Here is a 20,795-nt window from a genome sequence, read left to right as displayed (position 1 = left end):
GTTGCAATCAGCCAAATTGGCTACAAAGAATAAATAGAGGGCAGCAATTTGAATAACCCAATATTAGATGTCTGCGGTCTGCTTCATTGCCCCGACTCAATATTAAAACAAAAACTAGACTTAAGATCAAGTATCTATCCATTTAAATAAAAAATTAGTGCAGGTCAACTATTTCCATCTTCGGACAAAAAAGAAAAAGATGTTAAATATTCCCATAGATACCTCCACTTCAAATTATAAAATGTAGAAAAATGGTATAATATCTTACAGTAACAAAACACAAATGGGTTAAGTACTTCAGTCTGTTCCAAAATACTTCTGCCCAAAATGTGTAGGTGCAACTGGATGAACCTCTGTTGTTAAAATTGTGATATCTGGAAATTCCTGGATTATTGATTTGGCACCTTAAAAAAAAATGAAAACTGTAAATTATACATGTAGCTACATTGATTTTCCGCTTCTGGAATGTGCCCCTTTTTATCCAATTATTACAAGCTTTAATCATCAGCTGACTTTTTTTTCTCCTTTCCCAGTATTTTGTGAATTCAGGAGTTGTATTCTCTTTGGACATAAGAGTTAATTTCGATTATGTCAGCTTACATGTGATAATTTCTGCAGCTGTCAATAAGAAATTCTACAATATGGAAATGACGCCCTCTAGAATATTCTTATTTGCATAAGAAAAAACTCAGATGCGTCCTCATAGACATCAAACATATACCCACAAATTTTCTTTCATTTAATCTGGCTTTTCTAACATGAAAGGATTTCACTACATAGGAATGCTGAAAATCTTTTCAAATGTTTATGGATTATGTTCGTAATTGCTCATTCCATCTCAATTTGTATCTACAATATTTTGAAGATGACCATATCAGTGGCTTTTCTAAGGTACACCAAAGGCGGTCTGTGTTTCAAAATCCTGCAGCAGAAGGGTTAAGATTCCGTCTCTCGGTGTAACAGATTGCTTTATCACGTTCTCGGTAGTTTTACATATTTGTTTAGTCGTAGATCTATGCTGAAACGTTCTGTCTTCACTTTTTAAAGAAATCAACTACACGGTTGCATATAGCCTGTCATTAATTTCTCTTGTTCATTTCCAGGGGTCTCCTTATATGACAAGAGAGCTAAACTCTTTCTCGCAAATACCCTTAGTTTGTGACTTGATACTAGTTTGCCTGAACTTACCATGGGGGGTAGAGAATAGACTCAGTAGGATTATAACATTGGGCTGCACCCCGTGTTCTATAAGAACCTTTACGGCCTCGATCACAGTGTTGCCGGTGCCTGATAAATGGGTGGGGGAGGAGGAGGAGGAGGAGAAAGAGAGGGAAGAAAGCAGAGGTGAATTATCCAACTGTCTTTTCAAATGTGGTGCGTGTCACAGTCATCTTTCCTTTCAGTATGATTACAACTGGAGTTGGTGTCTCATTGTGGCACAATCTATTCCCAATTCTTTTTAAGAAACTTCTACAAAGTATTTGGCTAAGCAGAATAGTTTGGAACTTGGAAAGAAATAGCCAATTACTAAGTGTTTCATGAAGATTTAAAAATCTGTGGAATTCTACATAGTCATGCCATTGCTTAAATTACATTAGCAAACTCCCATTATTCATTTTATATTATTAGATGCCTTACTCAATATGTGCAGCCTAGGATCAATGTTTTACCAGCTCAATTAGATCAATGAATAGACCTTCCAGCAAAGCATGAAACTTGCATATTTTGCGGCTCACGAGCTTTTCCTCACTGACATATCTACGTTCCAACTGAGCAGTCTGCAGCTCACACAGCTTGTAATACCGCCTTTAAAACACTCACTCAGAATGGGGTACATGAGGAGGACTTTTCTTCTGTAGATGTCTGGTGGAAATTTTGCATAGTATACTTTGGCTCTCTGGGTCTCCTCGTCGCTCTGGATCAGGATCTTCCCTATCCGTATAGATCTGCAGCAATCGCGCAAGCCCTGTTCCATTGCCTCCCCTTCATTGGGAGAGGAAAATAGGAAAGCGTTAGGCAGCCAAGAAGGGCAAGGAGATTATTAGCTTTCAAACTGGAATTTGTACTCTCTTCCTTGTAATTCTATGCTATTTTCCTAAATATGATAGTTCTGTGCATTATTTTTCCAATCTGCATTCTGGCTTTATCGATGATGTGATGCATGATTAATAATAAGAAATACTAACAAGCACACAAGAAAATTTTAAGTGACCTACCACTTCTCATAATGCTGACTCCACAGTTTCCCTTTTCAAATTTCACTCCTTCATATTTGTATCCTGTTGAAAAGACATAAGTATTCTTTATATTCTTATAAAGAATTCTTTATTCTTACAAGAATAAAGAAGTTTCTCCAGGAGTTAGTATTCTTCACGTTATTCAATAGTAAACCTAATAACTTCATTTCCCAGACAGCTTTTACTGCAATGACACATTTAAATAAGAAAACACGAGGTCCTGTAAATTTGGAACTAACCAGTCACAGAAAGGAGAATACTGCAATGGTTTACCTTCAGTGACAAGAAATAAAATTTAACTTAAGATGCACTTTCATTGCAAAAGTGTACAGGTGTTTCTTTTTAAGTGTTGAAATCTCATTACCATCTGTAGTCAATTAATAAATTTCCCTCCTAAAGTTTAGTCCATACTTTTTTGGGGATACACACAAGGAAAGAAAAACTCGCTGAGTTGCTGTTGTTGAATAATTAGTTGTGTACGTCTTGCACATTCTGACTCCAAGTCAGAAATGTGAGGAAAGAATCCAGTCACATCTGTAAAGTAGTACCAAATTAACTATGGCATGGAAGTTCCCTGACTTGTTTCCTAAAGCCTTCCCCAGCTTTTCCAGGAGGTTTGCTTTGCAAAACTGTAGCCTGCATGTAGGAACAAATCAGGTCAGGAAAGCTATTTTAGGCTAACGCATTGAGCAAAATTCCAGGCAAAATTAAGGGAACAACTCTATTTATTATCAGACTATTTATTTACAGACTCTACAGACAACTCTATTTATTTAGAGACTATTGTTCCAGTCATATACTGTAGACTCTGGCTAGATAACGCAGCTGGTTCAGCCATTTCTGCCAGAATGAAAAGCCAACTGATTGAATGCAACAGTGCTTCTTGCTTAGAAATACAGTTTATGATTTTGAACATCTGAAGCTAATTAATACCTGGCCACAGCAGGAACAAACAAAAAACACATAGCCAATTTGAACCTGTCCACATCTGTATGAGAAAGATCTCTAGGAACCCCCAGGCTTGTATACCAGGCTGAGAAGTCAAAATACTGTTAGAGACATGGGTAATTGCAAAGCTACATGGTTTCCCAGAAAATTACTCAGATGTCATTGAGGAATCTCCAGGAAAAGTGCTCTGCTTAAAAGGGGTTTTATTTTCACCTTTACCAGCGCTTTAGACTCCCGTTAACAAGATATAAAATAAGAAACACAAACTTACTGCCAGCTGATTCTACCTGGATCTAATCTACGAATCAGCTCTTGCTTACATAAAAGCTCTCAAAGAAACTATATTAGAAGGACATATTGATACAAAATAAGTGAATGCATCATCTCCTTGCTAGTTAATTATAGTTGCAATACTTCTCAGACCCACTTGAATGAAATCCAGGGTCAGAGGCACAATACTACAAAGTTCCAATCAGCTGGCAACACAGCATCTCTCAGTCACGGGATCACCATTATAATCAGTGCACATTGTTCTGTGTCTGACCCCTTTTGTCGTCGTTGAAAAATACAATAGCAGAGACTGGAGAGGAAGGGATTACAAGAGTATGTATTTACATCAGAATGTTATTTAGTCTTTATAAATTTAAGGCAATTCACAAATGTGATCTCTTTAGAAATCTACTAGTCCTACATAAATTTTGCCGTTCTTTGATGCCTGGGACAACAAAAATCAGACAAGGACAGCAATATCTTGAGAATGTTATTTAACATTGCTGCCAGAAAGTATTCCATGTTTTGTTTAATAATTTATTTATGTTAACCGTAAGATCATCTTATCAATCTATTTTTTTTTAGCCTTGTGCTAAATATAGTTTGTCCTTGGTTAGCAACAGTAATTGGCACCAGGAACTCCATCGCTAAATGACATGGTCATAACGCACAACAGCACATGACTGCATCCACTTCTGATGGCGATTCCAGTCATTAGGTGGTTTAAGCGTGATGCCACGTGATCGCCATTTGATGCCACTTGATCGCCATTTGCAACCTTCTGCCAGCTTTGCCACTGACTGCTGGTCTGAAACCTGTAGTGAGGATTGCAAATGGTGATCACGTGACTGTAGGATGCTGCAAAAGTCTGCCAGTTGCCAAGCACCTGAACTGCAATCCCGGGATTGTGGGAACTCTGCAATGGCCACAACTTCAAGGACCAGACACGTCTCCTCATTCAGCACCATTGGAACAAGCTGTTATTAACCAAGGACTACCTGGGACACCCCCTCCTTTTACCTGTTGGAGTGGTCACTGTGCATTCTGTGTATGGTAGCCGGTTTAATCCTTCCTCAACCACGAGTCTGATCTGCAAGAGGCAAAATTCACATAATCACAGCGAAACCAAAGTTTCAGTAAAAGCATTTCTTACTTTTACAGTAAGCAGAATTTGTTTCCTCCTCAGTCTAAAATAAGCTCACAGGGAGGCCTCCACCATTTGTTTAATGTCCATTACACAAGCCTCAGGAAAGGGGCTTTATGGCCATTAAGCATTTCCAATCATCAGCAAATGTTGCCGTCACCCCGCAGTCGCAGTCATGTTGCCGCATCCTGGGCATTTCGCAACTGACTCGCATTTATGCCACATGATTACAGGAGCCGTTTCTATTGAAGCCGATCTCTTCTAGGCCCCTGGCCTTGATGGTTTTAACTCATGAACATTAAGCCCAAAGCTCTTAAAACTATAACTAAAACTATAACTGAGCTTACGAGGTATTATTATTATTATTATTATTATTATTATTATTATTTTATTATTATTATTATTATTAATTGGATTTATATACCGCCCTTCTCCCGAAGGACTCAGGGCGGTGTACAGGGCAGTTAAAACACAATATACACTATACAAAGTTAAAAATAAATTAAATTAGCCCTAATAATAAAACACATTCTAAAAGTATAAAATTTAAAATTTAAAATCCCAATCCCTCAGTCCAGGCCAGCAAGCTCAAATAACCAAGTTTTCAGGTTGCGGCGAAAGGAGCGAAGGTCGGGAGCCATCTGGAGCTCAACAGGGAGTTGGTTCCAGAGGGCAGGCGCTCCCACAGAGAATGCTCTGCCCCTGGGGGCCGCCAGTTGGCATTCCTTGACATAGGGCACCCTGAGGAGGCCCTCTCTGTGGGAGCGCACAGGACGATGGGAAGTTGACACCAGCAGAAGGTGCTCCCGTAAATAATCCAGTCTGGCCCTTTGCAAAGTAAAAGAAGGAAAAAGGGCTAAATTTTTGATTTGGGGACTGAGGGTGGTTCACACAGCTGTGGGAAAGTGAGGACAGCTCTTCCCTCCCCCCCCTTTCTTCTTTTACCAGGAAGGCAGCTGCAGTCCTCCAGCCCCAAGCAGGAAAATGGGGAAAGGGCATTTTAATACACAGCAGCTGAGTGGCTGCCTTTAGCTTTTTCTTCTTGGTGAAGCGTCAGGCTGAGTCATTTGGCGCAGGGCAGGGCAGTGAGGGCAGCTGGGCTGGAGCTTCCCAGGCATTTGAGGCTTGGGGGGGGGGGAAGGGGCTGCTTCCCACTCTTGGTGTCTCCTGGCCTCTGGAACCAGCTGTGGAGCAGCTGCTTTGTGCCCTGCAGTGGTTGAATGAACGGTCACAAGTTGAGGTTTAACTGCATAGGACAGCCACAATGGTGAATAAATAGAGAATATCTTGGAGGATTCGCTCCACATTTATTGGCATTGCTGCTGAACCAATAAAAACAACAGCATTTATTTATTTAACTCTCTGATTCTAGAATTTTTCAAAAGGCAATAAAACAAGATTTCCAAAAGACAGGTTTGATTGATGACTTTTAGCACGTTCAATTATATTCAAAGGAACCATCTCCATGAATCAACCAGTGCTATTTATCAAATGGAGAAAAATATATAGATTCCAGGTGAATAGGTATTTCCAAGAAAACTGGCATTGAAAAATACAATAATAACTGTCCAATACTTTAAGGCTGGTTATATTAAGTAAAAACACCAATTGATTCAGAATCCGTTATGTATTCTTGCATATATATTCTAAAGATGTATGTTTAAATTATGTGTAAATATTTTACTTGTAAAACAAGCAAATATATCTGGCCGGTGGGAAAATAAAATTCTATTTTAAAACATAGTATTTAACTTTGGATTCAAATTTTACATTAAGAAATCTCACTGAACTTTGATGGAATTACAATATAAAAACGAGCGAGGTTGCTCATGTGTTTAGGACCCCAGGTGGGAGGTTAGCAAGTCCACGTTTGAGACCTGAATGCTGCTGCATGGCGGGGTGAGTTTCCATCATTTGCTCCAGCTCTTTGATGGGGACATTAAAGCAGCCCCTAAGGGTGTCTCCCTGGCAACAGTGATGTCACCAGCTAATTATTTCAATCCAGAAGCACCCTAAATCAGAGGTCCCCAACCTTTTGGGTACCAGGGACCTGTTCTGTGGAGAAAGGTTTTTCCGCAGACCGGAGGGCGAGTGGTTGTGTGTGCTGCCTGCATCCCATGGGTGGGGCTTTGCTTATTTGTGCGGACCTGTTGCTGGCATGCCGCGGTCCAGTACCAGTCCACGGACCGGGGTTTGGGGACCCCTGCCCTAAACCACGCCTGACATAAATGGGGAATGGGACAATGTGAAAACAACATAATAATGTAACTACACCATTAATGTTAATGACTGATTTTTAAATGTAAGTTTAAAGATGGAGTCATGCTAATAATACCTTCATTACTGAGCACAACATAGTGCATGAAAAATATGGCTTACCAAGCGATCAGCAGAAAATACGAAGTCACCTCTACTGGCTGTCCTGAACAAAAAGCAGTAAAAAATCAGTTTTATTAGGGATTCAACTTAGGTTTGAATCACTTTTGTTAGTTATCCCAGAATATTTAATATAATTAAAGTGTGACATTGGCAACGTGCACATTTTTTATCTATTTTATGAAAGAATGTCTAGACTTTACATTTAAATCTGATATCACCAAGGCCCTTCAACATTAAACATCATAGCAGCTGCCAATACTGACAGAGAAAAACTCCATTAAAAAGATTCACTGAAGTCAGCCTGCTCTGGAATCTGGTACTTTTTATTTAATTCTTCGGGCGACAATAAGGAGACAGGATTATCTGTAAGTATGTGAACAAAACTACATTTATTTTAAGCCCCCCCCCCAAAAAAAAACTCAAAAATGAGCAGCATGGTAAGTTTAATAAAGAAAACAAAATGGATTTTGCATTTTTCAAAACTCAGTAACATTCCATACCTCTGCATTTTATTAAAATTAGCTTCTTTTAGTGCTTCTAGTCAGACTTAAAGAATCTGACAAAAATATGTTATCATTTATCTTTTTGAAGCCTTTATTCATTATTTTAAGATATTACAAAAGTTTGCAACAAACAAGCTACTGTGGGCCATTCTCAAATAGCAATTCACCTTACATGTTACCAGTTGTACATGCATGGAACAGAACAGAACAGAACATAAACAGAATCGAGTAGAACAGAACAGAATTCTTTACTGGTGAAATGTGATTGGACACACAAGGAATTTGTCTCCAGTGCATAAGCTCTCAGTGTACATACAAGCAACACGTGATAAATCATGATCATAATCATAAAATACAATCATCATAAATCATAATACAGCACCCTGTGATAGTCATAGAATACTAAATAAGCAAACAACATAAATCATAATAGGTACTAAATAAAAACAATCAATATAAATCATAAGATACAAACAACAAAGTTGCAATCATAAGAAGCTAAGGAAATAGGTGATAGGAAAGATGAGAATGATAGTAGTAATAGAGCCCAACTATGTGGTTTGGATGTCCTATAGCTAATCTGGTTCCCTGAGGAAGAGGCAGCTACCTTGTATTACATCCTCATAACTCCACAGATTTTAAAGCCTTGTTAACATTCTCAAGCTCCGATGGAATTGCGACTGTAGGTGGCAATAGTGGCAAGCTGAGACAGAATATATGTTCCCTCATTTCGAATACAATCTACATTCACAAAGGAGATCTATTATGCCTTCCTTTCCATATATAGTTTTTAAAAAATGGGGAAAAAAAGAGAGCAGAAGCTGGGAACTGGGTTGGGAAAAAGCCAATAAGTAACATTTGTTCTCCCCAGTTTCTGATTATATTTTGGAATCTCCAGGAATCTGAAGAAAAGCCAGGTAATTTAAAACGGATAACAGTAGTTTATTTCTGTAGTCATAGGTAAAAATAATTACTGATAGTAGGATTCCATATTACAGTGTTGATTTTTTTTAATTGTGTGGTGCTGAGTTTTTCCATTTCTCTTCTAATTATAAATCTGAACTTTATGTCCAACATACATCAAACTCAGACAAGGTGTACAGGGTTATTATATTAAAATATATTTTTTCTGGGATAATTTGACTCCTGTTTCAAATGCCTTAGGAGAAAATTTGCATTTGACCAGTGCTCTTCAAGGTAGGTCAGACTTGAATACCAAAGTCATGTAGACTAAAACTACTTTTATTATATATATATATTTATTTATTTTATTTATTTAGATTTATATACCGCCCTTTCCCGAAGGACTCAGGGCGGTTTACAGGGCATTTAAAAGAAAGTCAATACAAACGTTAAAACAAATTAAAAAAGATTAAATATAGGGTTACAGCAGGTGTTCAAATGTGGCATCTTTTATGACATCAACTCCCAGAATTCCTGAGCCAGCCATGCCCCTGGGTTACAGTAATAGACTCTTGCAACTCTGAATGCACCTCTCCCTTCCGCGCCTTTACCGTCCAAGGCGCTTTCTCAAATTCCATTCCTGCTTTGGACTCTTATTTGACCATTGCCTTGGTTGCAACTCTTCCTCCTCTCCCTCAAGACTATTCCCACAGCCCATTACAAGCATCATCTTGTGATCTGTACAGACCATCACATTATCTATTTTGTAGTTTCTCTTTATTCACCCTGACTGCTTGCATTTAACTATGTAAGTAGGGATTTATGCATTTTAGAAGTATGATTTTGCTCATGACTTGTGAAATTGGTTTATTTCCCAAGGAAGAGTTAAATTCTCTACTCACTGCCAGAGTTTGCATTACAGCCTTTTTCATTAGTACTTTTTAATTGCCAACTGGCTGTGAGAGCCAGATCTTCCACCTGTATCAGGATAAGGATGTCAGGAGAAGCACTGCTAGGTGGTATTAACCAACCCCTAGCAGGAGCCAGAACAAGGAGTGAATATTCAGAGGGCTTCCAAAGGAGGTTTGAGACCACCAACAAGCCACTCCACAGGCTGAGCCAATCTGCTACATACAGAATCTAACTAAATCATTCTGCTGCCAGGACAATTCAGTAGTAACATACCCTCTTAAGTTCCCCCCTCTATCAAAATCAGTTATAAAGAGTTGGAACATTCTCTGGAAGGCCAGGAATTATAGTGGGAGAAAAATCTCATTGCACAATTATTCTGTCTCATTATTCTAAGCTTTTTTTCCCCTTTTCAGCAGCATAGTGGGAGCAGAAATTAGAATTACCAAGGATTGCTTCTAGAAAATCTAGAGATTACAGGTCTCTAGGAATGAGATGCTTTTGAGGTAAGTCAAGGATGGCTTTCAAGATAAGGAGCCTTATTTAGTACATCAAAAACTTCTAACAAAGGCTAACAATCAGATATATAACAGCTTAAAGGCTGAAATTCTTTTCCCTGGTCTTTTGTAACATTGTTTCAAGCCTGCTTCTTATGCTGGGCAGTTGGTAACATCTGACATATGCTTACAAAATGATGCTATCTGTCAAGAGTTGGGGAAATCAAGAGATCCAGACAGCTCAAATGACTATGAAGATTTGTTGCAAACGTAAGCTCTCTATAAGAATCTGACCAACTAAGGTTGAGGGAAATTAGTGGTAGATAAGAAAGGCATTCAAGGTGGACTGGATTTAGATCTCTCGTGGGGGTGCAGGGATTCATGGCTTATGACATGTTTGACCCCTGCCTCGGGCTCAGCCTGATCATCTCCTACACCAGGGGTAGGCAACCTTGGCTCTTTTATGGCTCGTGGACTTCAACCCCCAGAATTCCTGAGTCAGCTATGCTGACTCAGGAATTCTGGGAGTTGAAGTCCACGAGCCATAAAAGAGCCGAGGTTGCCTACCCCTGTCCTACACTATCTGGTCCTGGATTCCTTGCTTCCCGCTCCAGACTCTCCCACCAGCTTACCAGCTATTCTCCATGAAGAGGGCAATCAGATCAGTTGAAATGGACATTATAATAAAAAACAATTGTAATATAGGTTCTTACAGATCTAAAGCTTAAATCTGATTCATTTTTTAAGAAGCAAAGTTTGCAACTGAAGTAAACAGAATTTTTTTTAAAGTGCTAAGTAACCTAAAACAATTATTGGCAGAAGAGAAACATAGAGTCCCCCTCCCCCATGTTTGTGTTCAGTTAGTTAATTATGGATTTCACTAATAGATACATACTGTTCTGAGCTGCTTCTATGGAAACCAGCTCCCAAAATCAGCAGCCCCAAGTCTCCTTTTTTATTGTAAACTGCTGCAGTCTTACCATTAGCCTTGAAATCACACAGACCAACCTCTGCCCAAATATTTCACGAAATTTATTTCCCTCGCAAAGGTCAACATACTGATGTAAATAAGAAACACCAATATTTATTTATTTATTGAACATACTTATATGGCTGCCCATCTACCAAAAGCACTTTGGGTATTGGGACAGTTAAAAATGAAACAGACACACAATCCAAAGCGTAAGTGGAGGTGATCCTCATGAGCAAATGCACCTCACCCATATCAGGTCTCCAAGGCCTGGGAGAATAACCAGGTCTTCACAGCCCTGTGAAGGTTGCCCGTATCTCAAGAAGGACATTTGATCTATACGTACAAGACAGGTGCCATGAAAAAGGAGGCAGTTTTACGAGGACCCACCAAGTGACATTGCCTCAGTGTCAGGCAGAAATATTTGGAGAGGCAGTCCCACGTGTAACTTGGCCCCATCTCATGTAGGGCTTGAAAAACGACAACCAGGACCTTGACCTATCACCTTCTCAATGACCTTTGTCAGAAAGGCAAGTTTAGAGTCTAAACCAGATATGTCAAACACAAGGCCCGGGGGCCGGATCCGGCCCGCGAAGTGGTTTCATGCGGCCCGCGAAGCCATCCTGGAAACAGTGAGGGAACGGCCCCCACTGCCTTGGCCCTGGCCCAGAGACCCTCCTTCTGCCAGAGACCCTCAGATCTGTCCCACTCCTGCCCAGGCCCCCATAGGCACCCTTGATGCCAACGATGTAGAGCTGGCCATGCCCACCCAGTAGGCCATACACACTCTAGCCATGCCCACCCAGTAGGCCATGCCCACCCTGGCCCTACCCACCCGGCCCCCTGAGGGCAACCGCAATGCTGATGCGGCCCTCAATGAAATTGAGTTTGACACCCCTGTTCTATGCCATCTCCTTAGAAATGTTGTCAGTATAGGGTCAATTAGTTATCTAATTTACATTCTACTTTCTACTCAGCTGAGTAAAAAGCTCAACTGAGTATCTTAGGCCAACAATTATTAAAAGTACAAAATAGAACATTAAACCAATACAAACCTTACTTAACAATCAAAAGCCTAAAGAAATAGGAAGGCAATGTTACTCTTTTGAGGAAGGCACAAATTCCCTACCTCTAGAACAGACTAAATCTCAATTATATTGCTGAATTTTTTATTAACCAATAGCATATCTAGAATTAACCTTCAACGTGTTTGTCAGTGGACCCACTGTCAAATCCAAACTATTTCTGTGGATTCTAACTGTAGTCTTAAAATGACATGACAAAAAACACTCGGTTTAAACACACTGGTTTCACAGAAATATTAAAAGTCATTGGGACACAACCAAGCCCTATGAAATTCTATGGGCAACAGTAGAATTCTAGTGCTATGGTGTAAAACAATAGCCTCCAAAATAGCTCCCATTAACTTTATGTTAGACTAAAAACCCAGCATTTCAGTACTCTGAAATCTAGCCCAGAGAGGCAAGTCAGAAGAATATCATAATACTACCAATAATTTCACAAAACCTGTTCTAGCAACTTTAAACACACCTATCCATCATGACCAATGACTGACCTACAATGCTAAAGCATCTATATGAGAAAGCTTTTGCTAATAATTGTCTGAAAACGAAATCTCATTAAGATAAAACTAAAAATTCTGCATAATCTCAGATCCTTCATCTAATCCTGGTGAGATAGGGGTCACCAATGGCTTTCTCAACAGAATTTGTACTCTGATAAAATTGATTGGTGGTCATATGTAAAAAGTATTCCATGGGAAGGATTCCTACAGAGCAGCTGCATGAAATCAATGTAACTTCCTCTTACTCAGACTAGCACAAATTTTATCATACTGCCTCCAGAATTGAAAAAAAAAGCAAAGTACTACTAATGGCCTCCATTTTGTTTGTGTTTATTAACTCCTAGAAGAAGCTCTTTGTATGCCAAGTCTGGCAACAATAAAGGGCTCTGCTTTTAAAACATCCGGCTTGGAATACACAAATCAAAGGGTACAGTAATACAGAATTTCATTTTAAAAGAATTAAAGTAAAAAAGTACACAAATTAACATATAGCACATTTGCAAATAGGTGGACACACATAGGGACCACCTTACTGAAGTACTACTGCAGTGATGATCACCACAGTCCTTTGATTCTACTGTTTCTTTAGTGACTCAGCCTTGTTCAATTCTGCATGACCCATCTTTTTTGGAGAAGTAAGACTACACCTTACTCTTCCTAATTGTATTTTATATTCTCCTCTCTAGACCTGGCACAGTCCAGCTGTAGTTTCCTACTGAGTGAAAGAGAAGAATCTCCCATTTGAAATTTGCTTCAAGTATTCCATCATTAAGCATCTACAGCAGACGTGTCAAACACAAGGCCCGGGGACGAAGCCATCCTGGAAACAGTGAGGGAACGGCCCCCACTGCCTTGGCCCTGGCCCAGAGACCCTCCTTCTGCCAGAGACCCTCAGATCTGTCCCACTCCTGCCCAGGCCCCCATAGGCACCCTTGATGCCAACGATGTAGAGCTGGCCACGCCCACCCAGGTCATACGCACTCTAGCCACGCCCACCCAGTAGGCCACGCCCACCCAGCCCCCTGAGGGCAACCGCAATGCTGATGCGGCCCTCAGTGAAATTGAGTTTGACACCCCTGATCTACAGTATTTATTTCAGGTGGGGGGAGCAATAATTCTGGAACATTATTAGCATTTAATGTAGCACAAATGAAATATACTATTATAAATACCTTGAGGGTAAAATATTAATCTTCTGTCAAAACAAATATTTGAGAACATTTGGTACACCAAAAAGCCTCCTCATTCCTACAGGATATTTGCAGATGTTCTGCTCCTGCTTACATACAGTATTCCTTATCAGCTTGACAACACATCTGCATGGATTCTTTCCCACATCAGTTTCTTTCTCCTCTTTCCTATACACAACATACATTTCTCTAATGACGCAACACAAAGACAGTAACAGACTGAACTTAAAAATGCCCTTTGGTGAGAGAGAACTTTCCATATTAAAGATTTCACACTTTCCATCGCTGCTTTCTGCACCGTCTTGAGAGTTATAAATTAATGAATCCTTCAGCACATTAATTGCACAACATATTCTAGATATTTAAAACTATGTTTCAATACCAATAGGAAATAATTTGAGTGAGACATTTTTATAACAGGAATACACTGCTCCTGACACGGTGGGTCACTGCTGAGTGCAGCAATAACAAATGTATGAAGTCAGCGAAAGCAAGCAATAATTCTACTTGCCCTGGAGCAGGCAACTAATCAGGAGGCTGCCGCGTACAATTTGTACATGAAGAAAAGCTCTCTTCACAGAGTCCGTTTCAATTGGAAAGGGTGACATTTTCGTCAAATTGAACTCAACTGTTGGTGACATTATGGACACGGCCATGTTATTTTTTGGCAGCAGTACAGAAGGGGATTGCCGCTGCCTTCACAAACTGGCACCCACGTTGGCTGCTTGGCTGACAAACCCAGACACGGTCAGCCAGGTGCTGCCACCCACAGAGCCTTATTCCAAAGCAGAGAGTCAGAGCAGGGGAGTTTGGAAGTAGGTGCTGCAACAGCTTTAGAAAAAGGAATAGCTGTGGGCACAACTCCCTAAGCCACTAAAATAAATCAGGTCGGTGTTCTTTACAAAGATGACCACATCCACAGACTATATTAGGAAAAAAATATCCCTGGCCAAGTGAAGATGGAGGCTGACCCCTGTGGAATGTCTGCCCCCAGCCATGAAAACTCATGAGGTGTCTTAGCCCAAGAATGGAATCTTACAAGCTGACTAAACAGCCACCATTTCATCAGGAAAAGAGGAAAAACAGGAGAAAACAATTGCTTCTGATAAGAGACCCAATGTAGTTGGCTGTCCCAACAGGTCAGCAGGAATAGATAGTCCTTGACTTATGGCTGGCCACTTAGCAACTGTTTGAAATTATGATGGATCTCACCAGGGACGCTTATAATCTGGATCCCAAGTTCTGCCCTCTGCCTGTGGTCACATAAGCATATTTTGGGCACTCAGCAAGCAGTCTGTCTTTACAACTATTTGCAGCATCTGGCAACTGCAATTTGAGGCTTTTTCTGGAAGTTGGCATTTATTTCTGGTTTTCGGCAAGAAACACTCATTGCAGACAATAGATTTGTATAACAACTGCCATGAAAAAGTTGTAAAATCAGGCATGGCCATATGTTGACCACGTTCACACACAGCAGAATTTACAACTGTAATTTTGGGTTCAATTCTAAGTTAAGGGTTACCTGTAGTAACCTTTACATGAAGTATTCCCCTGCCCCCTCGATGTTACAGCAAATACCTATTTCTTAAATTCATTGCAGAACTTGCTTTTATCCATCTCCCCCCACTTTCTTTTACATTCTTTTAGAATGTAGACAGAAGCGAAGTCTTTGCAAATGCCCTGGAAGCCTTATAAACAATAAAACTCAAAATGCTTTGAATTAAAAAAGCTAATGCTTCCATTACACAGGAAGTGCATAATTACACATTATGAGATTAACACTGAAATAAATCAGTGAACTATTATAAGGTAGGAAGCAAGGACATTTGTGGTGTAACCTTTATGGTTTTTCAAATCTTTAATAGTAAAATGGATTTATTTTCATAGTATTTCACTGAAGACATGTGAGATTATTTGAAGCAATAAGCTGTTATTTGTCCTTACAGATGTGAGTTCATTGTAGATCTCATACTTAAAATTTTCTCATAGGTCCTGAAACGTTCTGTTTCATCGTTGTTCAGGAGCAAGTGATGATCTCATTTCAAAGCTTTTACTGTATCCTACATGTGTGCTTTCATTTTTATATTTCTGTACTGTTTATCATTATCGCATGTTATTTTGACTGAAAGATACCACCAGTGTAAGAAATGTGTAGAAACTCCTCACCTACATAAAGGAATAGAAACAAGCCACTGATCCTAATGTAATTCTTTCCCAAGTACACTTCAGATCTGAGCCAGCAAATATTTTTCTGTACGTTGGAAAAATCAGCTTTGGCAATCTTAATCATCTGTTTTGCTGAATGCTGTGAATATGACCCTAAACAATTAAGAACTAGAAACAACATTACTGTAACCTTGAAGTTAAATCCAAATTTGTAGCACAGTTCTTTTAGGACTGATGTCATACAGTGTCAAAAGTGACTTCTCCCTGTTAAGCATACCTAATTCCACCATTCATCGTATGATTTAGCCTCTAGACCACTTGTCATTTTTGTTGCTCTTCGCTGCACTCTTTCTAGAATCTCGGAATCTTTTCTGTATCGTAGGAACCAGAACTGGACACAGTATTCCAAGTGTCTCCTCACTGGTGCAGTATAGAAGTTCTATTCTGTTCTGTTTTATTCCTTACTTTTCTCACCACTGAACTGCATTTTGTTGGATAGGGACCAGTGTTGAAGTCTGTCAAGATCCCTGTATCCTGAGTCTATTTTCTAAACTGTTGGTTATTCCGCCCAACTTGTTGTCATTGGCAAATTTGATAAGTTCCCCTTTTATCCCCTCATCTAGACGATTTATGAAGTACTGGGCCCTAGACAGAACCTTGAGTACCCCACTGCATGCTTCCCTCCAGGTAGATATAGTTCTATAAAGGAGTACAGTTTTAAGTATTAAGGAGTACAGTCGGTCAGCCAACTGTGAAGCCATCTGGTGGTGGTGCTCTCTATCCCAATTTTTTCTATCTTTCCAAAAAATAGGCGTGATTGACTTATCAAATGCCTTACTGAAATGCAAGTAAGCTAATATCCACAGTATTTCCCCGATCCACTAATTTAGTTATTTTATCAAAGAAGGTAACAAGGTCTGTTTGGCAAGTTTTGTTTTCTTTAAACTAGCCCCTGTTGGCTTCTAGTGATCGCTTTATTCATTTCTTGATACTCACAAATCTGCAGCTTGATTTTCTTTTCAAGGAAGAAATGGACATTTAAACAATAAAATCCACATTTCAGGAATTAAGCAAATTCAAGTAAGGTCACCCTCTATATTAAAAATATGTCCTTAAGTTTTAATGTTCATTTCTACTGAAAAGATTTTATTTTATGAAGCAGAAATTATTGATTTATTTGGGGTAGGTGTCGCACTAGAAAATTTCCTAGTCCCCCTCCAAGCTAAGAAAAAAAATAAGGAAACTAATTTTCAACTTTCATTGCCTTATCCTTTCTGCTGTCCTTGATTTTTAAATGTATACATTTAGAAAAATATTTGAGATAATTTGCAATCTCATCTAGATTAGAACGTATTTCCATCTTTTACCAGAGCAGGACTAAATGAGAACATGTAGAACTGCTGCATAAGCTAGGATATATTTCCCAAATCAGCTTAATAAAAAGGAAACATTACCTTAAAGTAAGATCCATTTTACTGGTTCAATAATTCTAGAACAAAGGTGCATATAAGACAGTACCAATGTCTATAATATCTACATCCACTTTGATTCGTTTGTTAAAAATAGTTAAGATCAATGAAAACCATGCAATCCCACCATTTACATAATATAGTATATTTAAAAGCCATAATTGAACTATGGTGCTGGAGAAGACTCCTGTGAGTCCCTTGGACTGCGAGGCGATCAAACCGGTCAGTCCTAGAGGAGATCAACCCTGACTGCTCTTTAGAAGGCCAGATCCTGAAGCTAAAACTCAAATACTTTGGCCACCTGATAAGAAGGAAGGACTCACTGAAGAAGAGCCTCATGCTGGGAAAGATCGAGGGCAATAGAAGAAGGGGACGACAGAGAATGAGGTGGCTGGATGGAATCACTGAAGCAGTAGGCGTGAGCTTAAATGGACTCCAGAAGATGGTAGAGGACAGGAAGGCCTGGAGGAACATTGTCCATAGGGTCGCGATGGGTCGGACACGACTTCGCAACTAACAACAACAACAACAACAACAAAGCAGCAAAATTCTAACACTGAGATCCTCAGCTTACATTAGCTATTTATAAAGTTAGTTATTGTTGGCCCTTTGTTCAAATAAGCCCCTTTGATTTCCTTGTTACATATGAATGAGAAATAGCTTGTTTCTGAACAAGTTTTGTGTCTGGCTAGAAAAAGAACAAACTTGAGAAGCTGGTTTACGTGTACCAGCAAATAATGAACCCGGATGTCTCTATCTGCTTTAACTACTAGAGCTGGCAAGAAGCCTGAGGTGAAGTCATATACTTTGCTAGTTTGTTGTTTACTTAGTGACCTACAAGCAAAATGGAAAATATATTTCGAAATTATTCTCAGAACACAAAATTTTGGCTTCATATTGCAGCTGCAGTATGGGTTCTTTTGCTTCCAACTTCCCTAATGCTATAATAACTGGGTTAATGTATTACAGTAAAATGATTTTGTTAACAATGATCACTAAGTAAATCACAGCGAGTTTTATTCTATACATTAGGTCAAAACATGTAGCTTTCTTTATAAGCACAGTGGTTGAGTTCAGTAATGCTAACTCGGGGGTGGAGTGCAAAACCTTTCTTGCATAAAGGCCACACTTAAGTCTCTCAATGGCATGAGGGCCCCCAGCCAAATGGGTGGGGCCATGAAAAAAACCCCTAAGTTTTATTAATAATAAATGCATTCAATAATAAATGCATTCAATACATTTTTCTGTCACTTTAAAAATGTGCTGACAAACTTTTGGTCTTTCTCACATTATGCAACCCTGTGCTCAGCTGCAAACTAACCCATACAGGTCTGTGCAATGTGTGAAATCCACCAGTCTCCATTAAACAAGGTTATTGCAAGAACATTCATTTCATCTCAAAAGTCTGCCTAACCAAAAAGCTCTTTTGCATCTAAGTACAAAGGAAAATGTTTTTAATAAAAGACAGCTGGACTCATCACGTCTTACAGTACCATGACAAACCCAGATCTGAGTGCAAGCCAAGAACAGTGAGACAGCAGAGGCGGACTTGCACGGGCACACTCGCTGAACTTTGACGCAGACTTGAACTGAAAGCCCTGCCCTGAATGCCTGCCTGCCTTTCACTCCTTTGATGGTTCAAAGACATCTTCACCGAACAGAAGATGCCCTGGGCCAGGATCATCTGGTGTGGCTGGATGACTCACCCATCTCTCATGCATTTCTGATAGATATTACGTCAAGAATTATTACACAACAAGAGTCAAACTTGCCTGTATTTCAGAAGAACGAAAACCAAGAATCCACATACTCATTTACCGGCTGACGCATTGCCTGGCCGACATTTTTACATCAACATCCTTACCTACAAAGACCCCTCTGTGCTTATGTTGTTGGTTCTTTCTCAAAACATAAATTTTTAAAAATTGATCAATATTATTCCGCTAGTCAGCTGTAGTGCTTTATCTTAAAATTCACTTTTTTAAAGGATGTAACATTTTTTTCTAACGTTTTTTTGCTTCTTTTTTATATTAAAGCAATAAAAAACCCACCTCACAGGGCTGTTGTGGTAGGGGAAATAGGAGGCAGAAATAAAGGTAGTCCTCAACTTACAACAATTCATTTAGTGACTGTTCAAAGTTACAAGGGCACTGAAAAAGTGACATGTGACCATTCTTCACCTTTATGACCACTGCAGCATCCCTGTGGCCAGGTGATGAAAATTCAGATTATAGGCAACTGACTCGTATATATGATGGTTGCAGTGTCCCGGGGTCCTGTGACCCACTTTTGCCACCTTCTGACAAGCAAAGTCAATGGGGATTTCCTTAACAACCCATGTTGCTAACTTAACTGCAGTGAGGCAGGTAAGAATTGTGGCAAGAAAAGTCGCAAAAGGGGGCAAAACTCACTTAAGCAAACATGTGGTCGTAAGTTGAGCACTACCTGTTCTTATCAGACATGTTCACCGCCTTGGGTTGACCTCTATCGGGGGTAGGCAACCTCGGCTCTTTTATGACTCGCGGACTTCAACTCCCAGAATTCCTGAGCCAGCCACGCTGAGGGAAAAGGGAGAGGTTTCCAAGCTGAGCCATGCTGGCTCAGGAATTCTGGGAGTTGAAGTCCAGGAGTCATAAAAGAGGCGAGGTTGCCTGCCCCTGCCGTATATGATGCACAGAGGCAGAATAAAGATATAACAGCCGCCCTCTCCTCCTCCTCCTCCCGGGAGATTCTCTTTAGTTGCCCCCCCAGAGGAGCCCCCGCGCCCGCATCAGGCCGCTTCTCTGCCCACGGAGCCCGGAGCGGGCGAGGCTGCCCACCTGCCCGGCACCCCGCTTGCTTGCCAGGCCCGCGCGGGGCTGAGCCAGGCGGGCGCTCTGCACGCGCTCAGAGGGCAGCCGGGGCGCCGCGCTTACTTGTCCCGGATGATGGTCTGCAGCTCCCGGATCTGGTCGTTCATGGGCAGCAGTTTGAGCTGGGCCGCCGCCGACCCCGGCCAGTCGGGAAGCGTCGTCGTCGCCTCCGCCGCCTCGGCGCCCCCGTCACCCGCGCAGCAGCCGTTCCCGCCGGCGGCGCAACGGCAGCCGCCGCCTCCGCTGCTATCCGGGCTGAGACTGTCGCCGCTGCCCGGGCCGGGTTCGGCGAAGCGCAGCTGCCGCGGCCCGCCCTCGCCGCCCGCAGGGATCCCGGGCTCCGCCGCCGGCGACGCCCCCGCCGAGCCCACGCGCCGGTCGCGGCACGGCATCGCCTCCATGCGCCGCCGAGGCAGCCACGGCGCCCCGCCACGCGCTCCGCTTTACCTCAGCCGCGGGCCCGCGTGCCGGCCAGTGACGTGGACCAGCCCGGGCGCTCCCGTTGGCCGCCGCGCCTGCCGCTCGGCGCCACGCCGCCACTCTGCCTTCGGAGGCGGGGCCGGGGCCCGCCCACTCTCGCCCACTAGCCGCGCGCGCGCGCTCTCTCTCTCTCTAACCCCGCCCCTTTCTGGCCGAGGCGGGAGTTGCGCGGGACACGCGAGGATCTGGGTCGTACGCCGGCTTACCTGCCGGGAAGTGCCGGGGCCCGGATGGCTACTGGCCTTGCCTGGGCCTCGCCGGAGTCCGTCCGTCCGTCCGTCCCTCGGCTGCTG

General features: G+C 41.4%; 1 protein-coding gene across 1 annotated transcript; it reads right to left on the bottom strand.

The window, feature by feature from the left end:
• On the bottom strand, positions 1 to 20,479 carry UPRT (uracil phosphoribosyltransferase homolog). The gene is made up of 7 exons (XM_081336850.1): positions 20,086 to 20,479; positions 6,979 to 7,021; positions 4,476 to 4,545; positions 2,217 to 2,279; positions 1,822 to 1,983; positions 1,189 to 1,287; positions 1 to 404 (listed from the first exon to the last, which is right to left on the bottom strand). Exons 1-7 carry the CDS (start codon positions 20,421 to 20,423, stop codon positions 298 to 300), a joined length of 882 nt encoding a protein of 293 aa, XP_081192976.1. The 5' UTR covers positions 20,424 to 20,479; the 3' UTR covers positions 1 to 297.
• Between the last annotated feature and the right edge of the window lie 316 nt (positions 20,480 to 20,795).

This window comes from Vipera berus (assembly GCF_964194415.1).
Source record: "Vipera berus genome assembly, chromosome: 11".
In the NCBI taxonomy this organism is placed as follows: Eukaryota; Metazoa; Chordata; class Lepidosauria; order Squamata; family Viperidae; genus Vipera; species Vipera berus.
Note: the sequence above shows the minus strand (reverse complement) of the source record. Positions and strands in the feature narration are given on the sequence as shown.

Bases quoted from the DNA above. Each gene is read 5' to 3' on its own strand.
- UPRT (XM_081336850.1), bottom strand. From the start codon at position 20,423: ATGGAGGCGATGCCGTGCCGCGACCGGCGCGTGGGCTCGGCGGGGGCG. The intron at 1,984-2,216 runs GTAGGTCACTTA...CTCCCAATGAAG, and splicing joins AGTCAGCATTATGAGAAGTG to GGGAGGCAATGGAACAGGGC. The intron at 1,288-1,821 runs GTGAGTGTTTTA...CCCATTTATCAG, and splicing joins CCTCATGTACCCCATTCTGA to GCACCGGCAACACTGTGATC.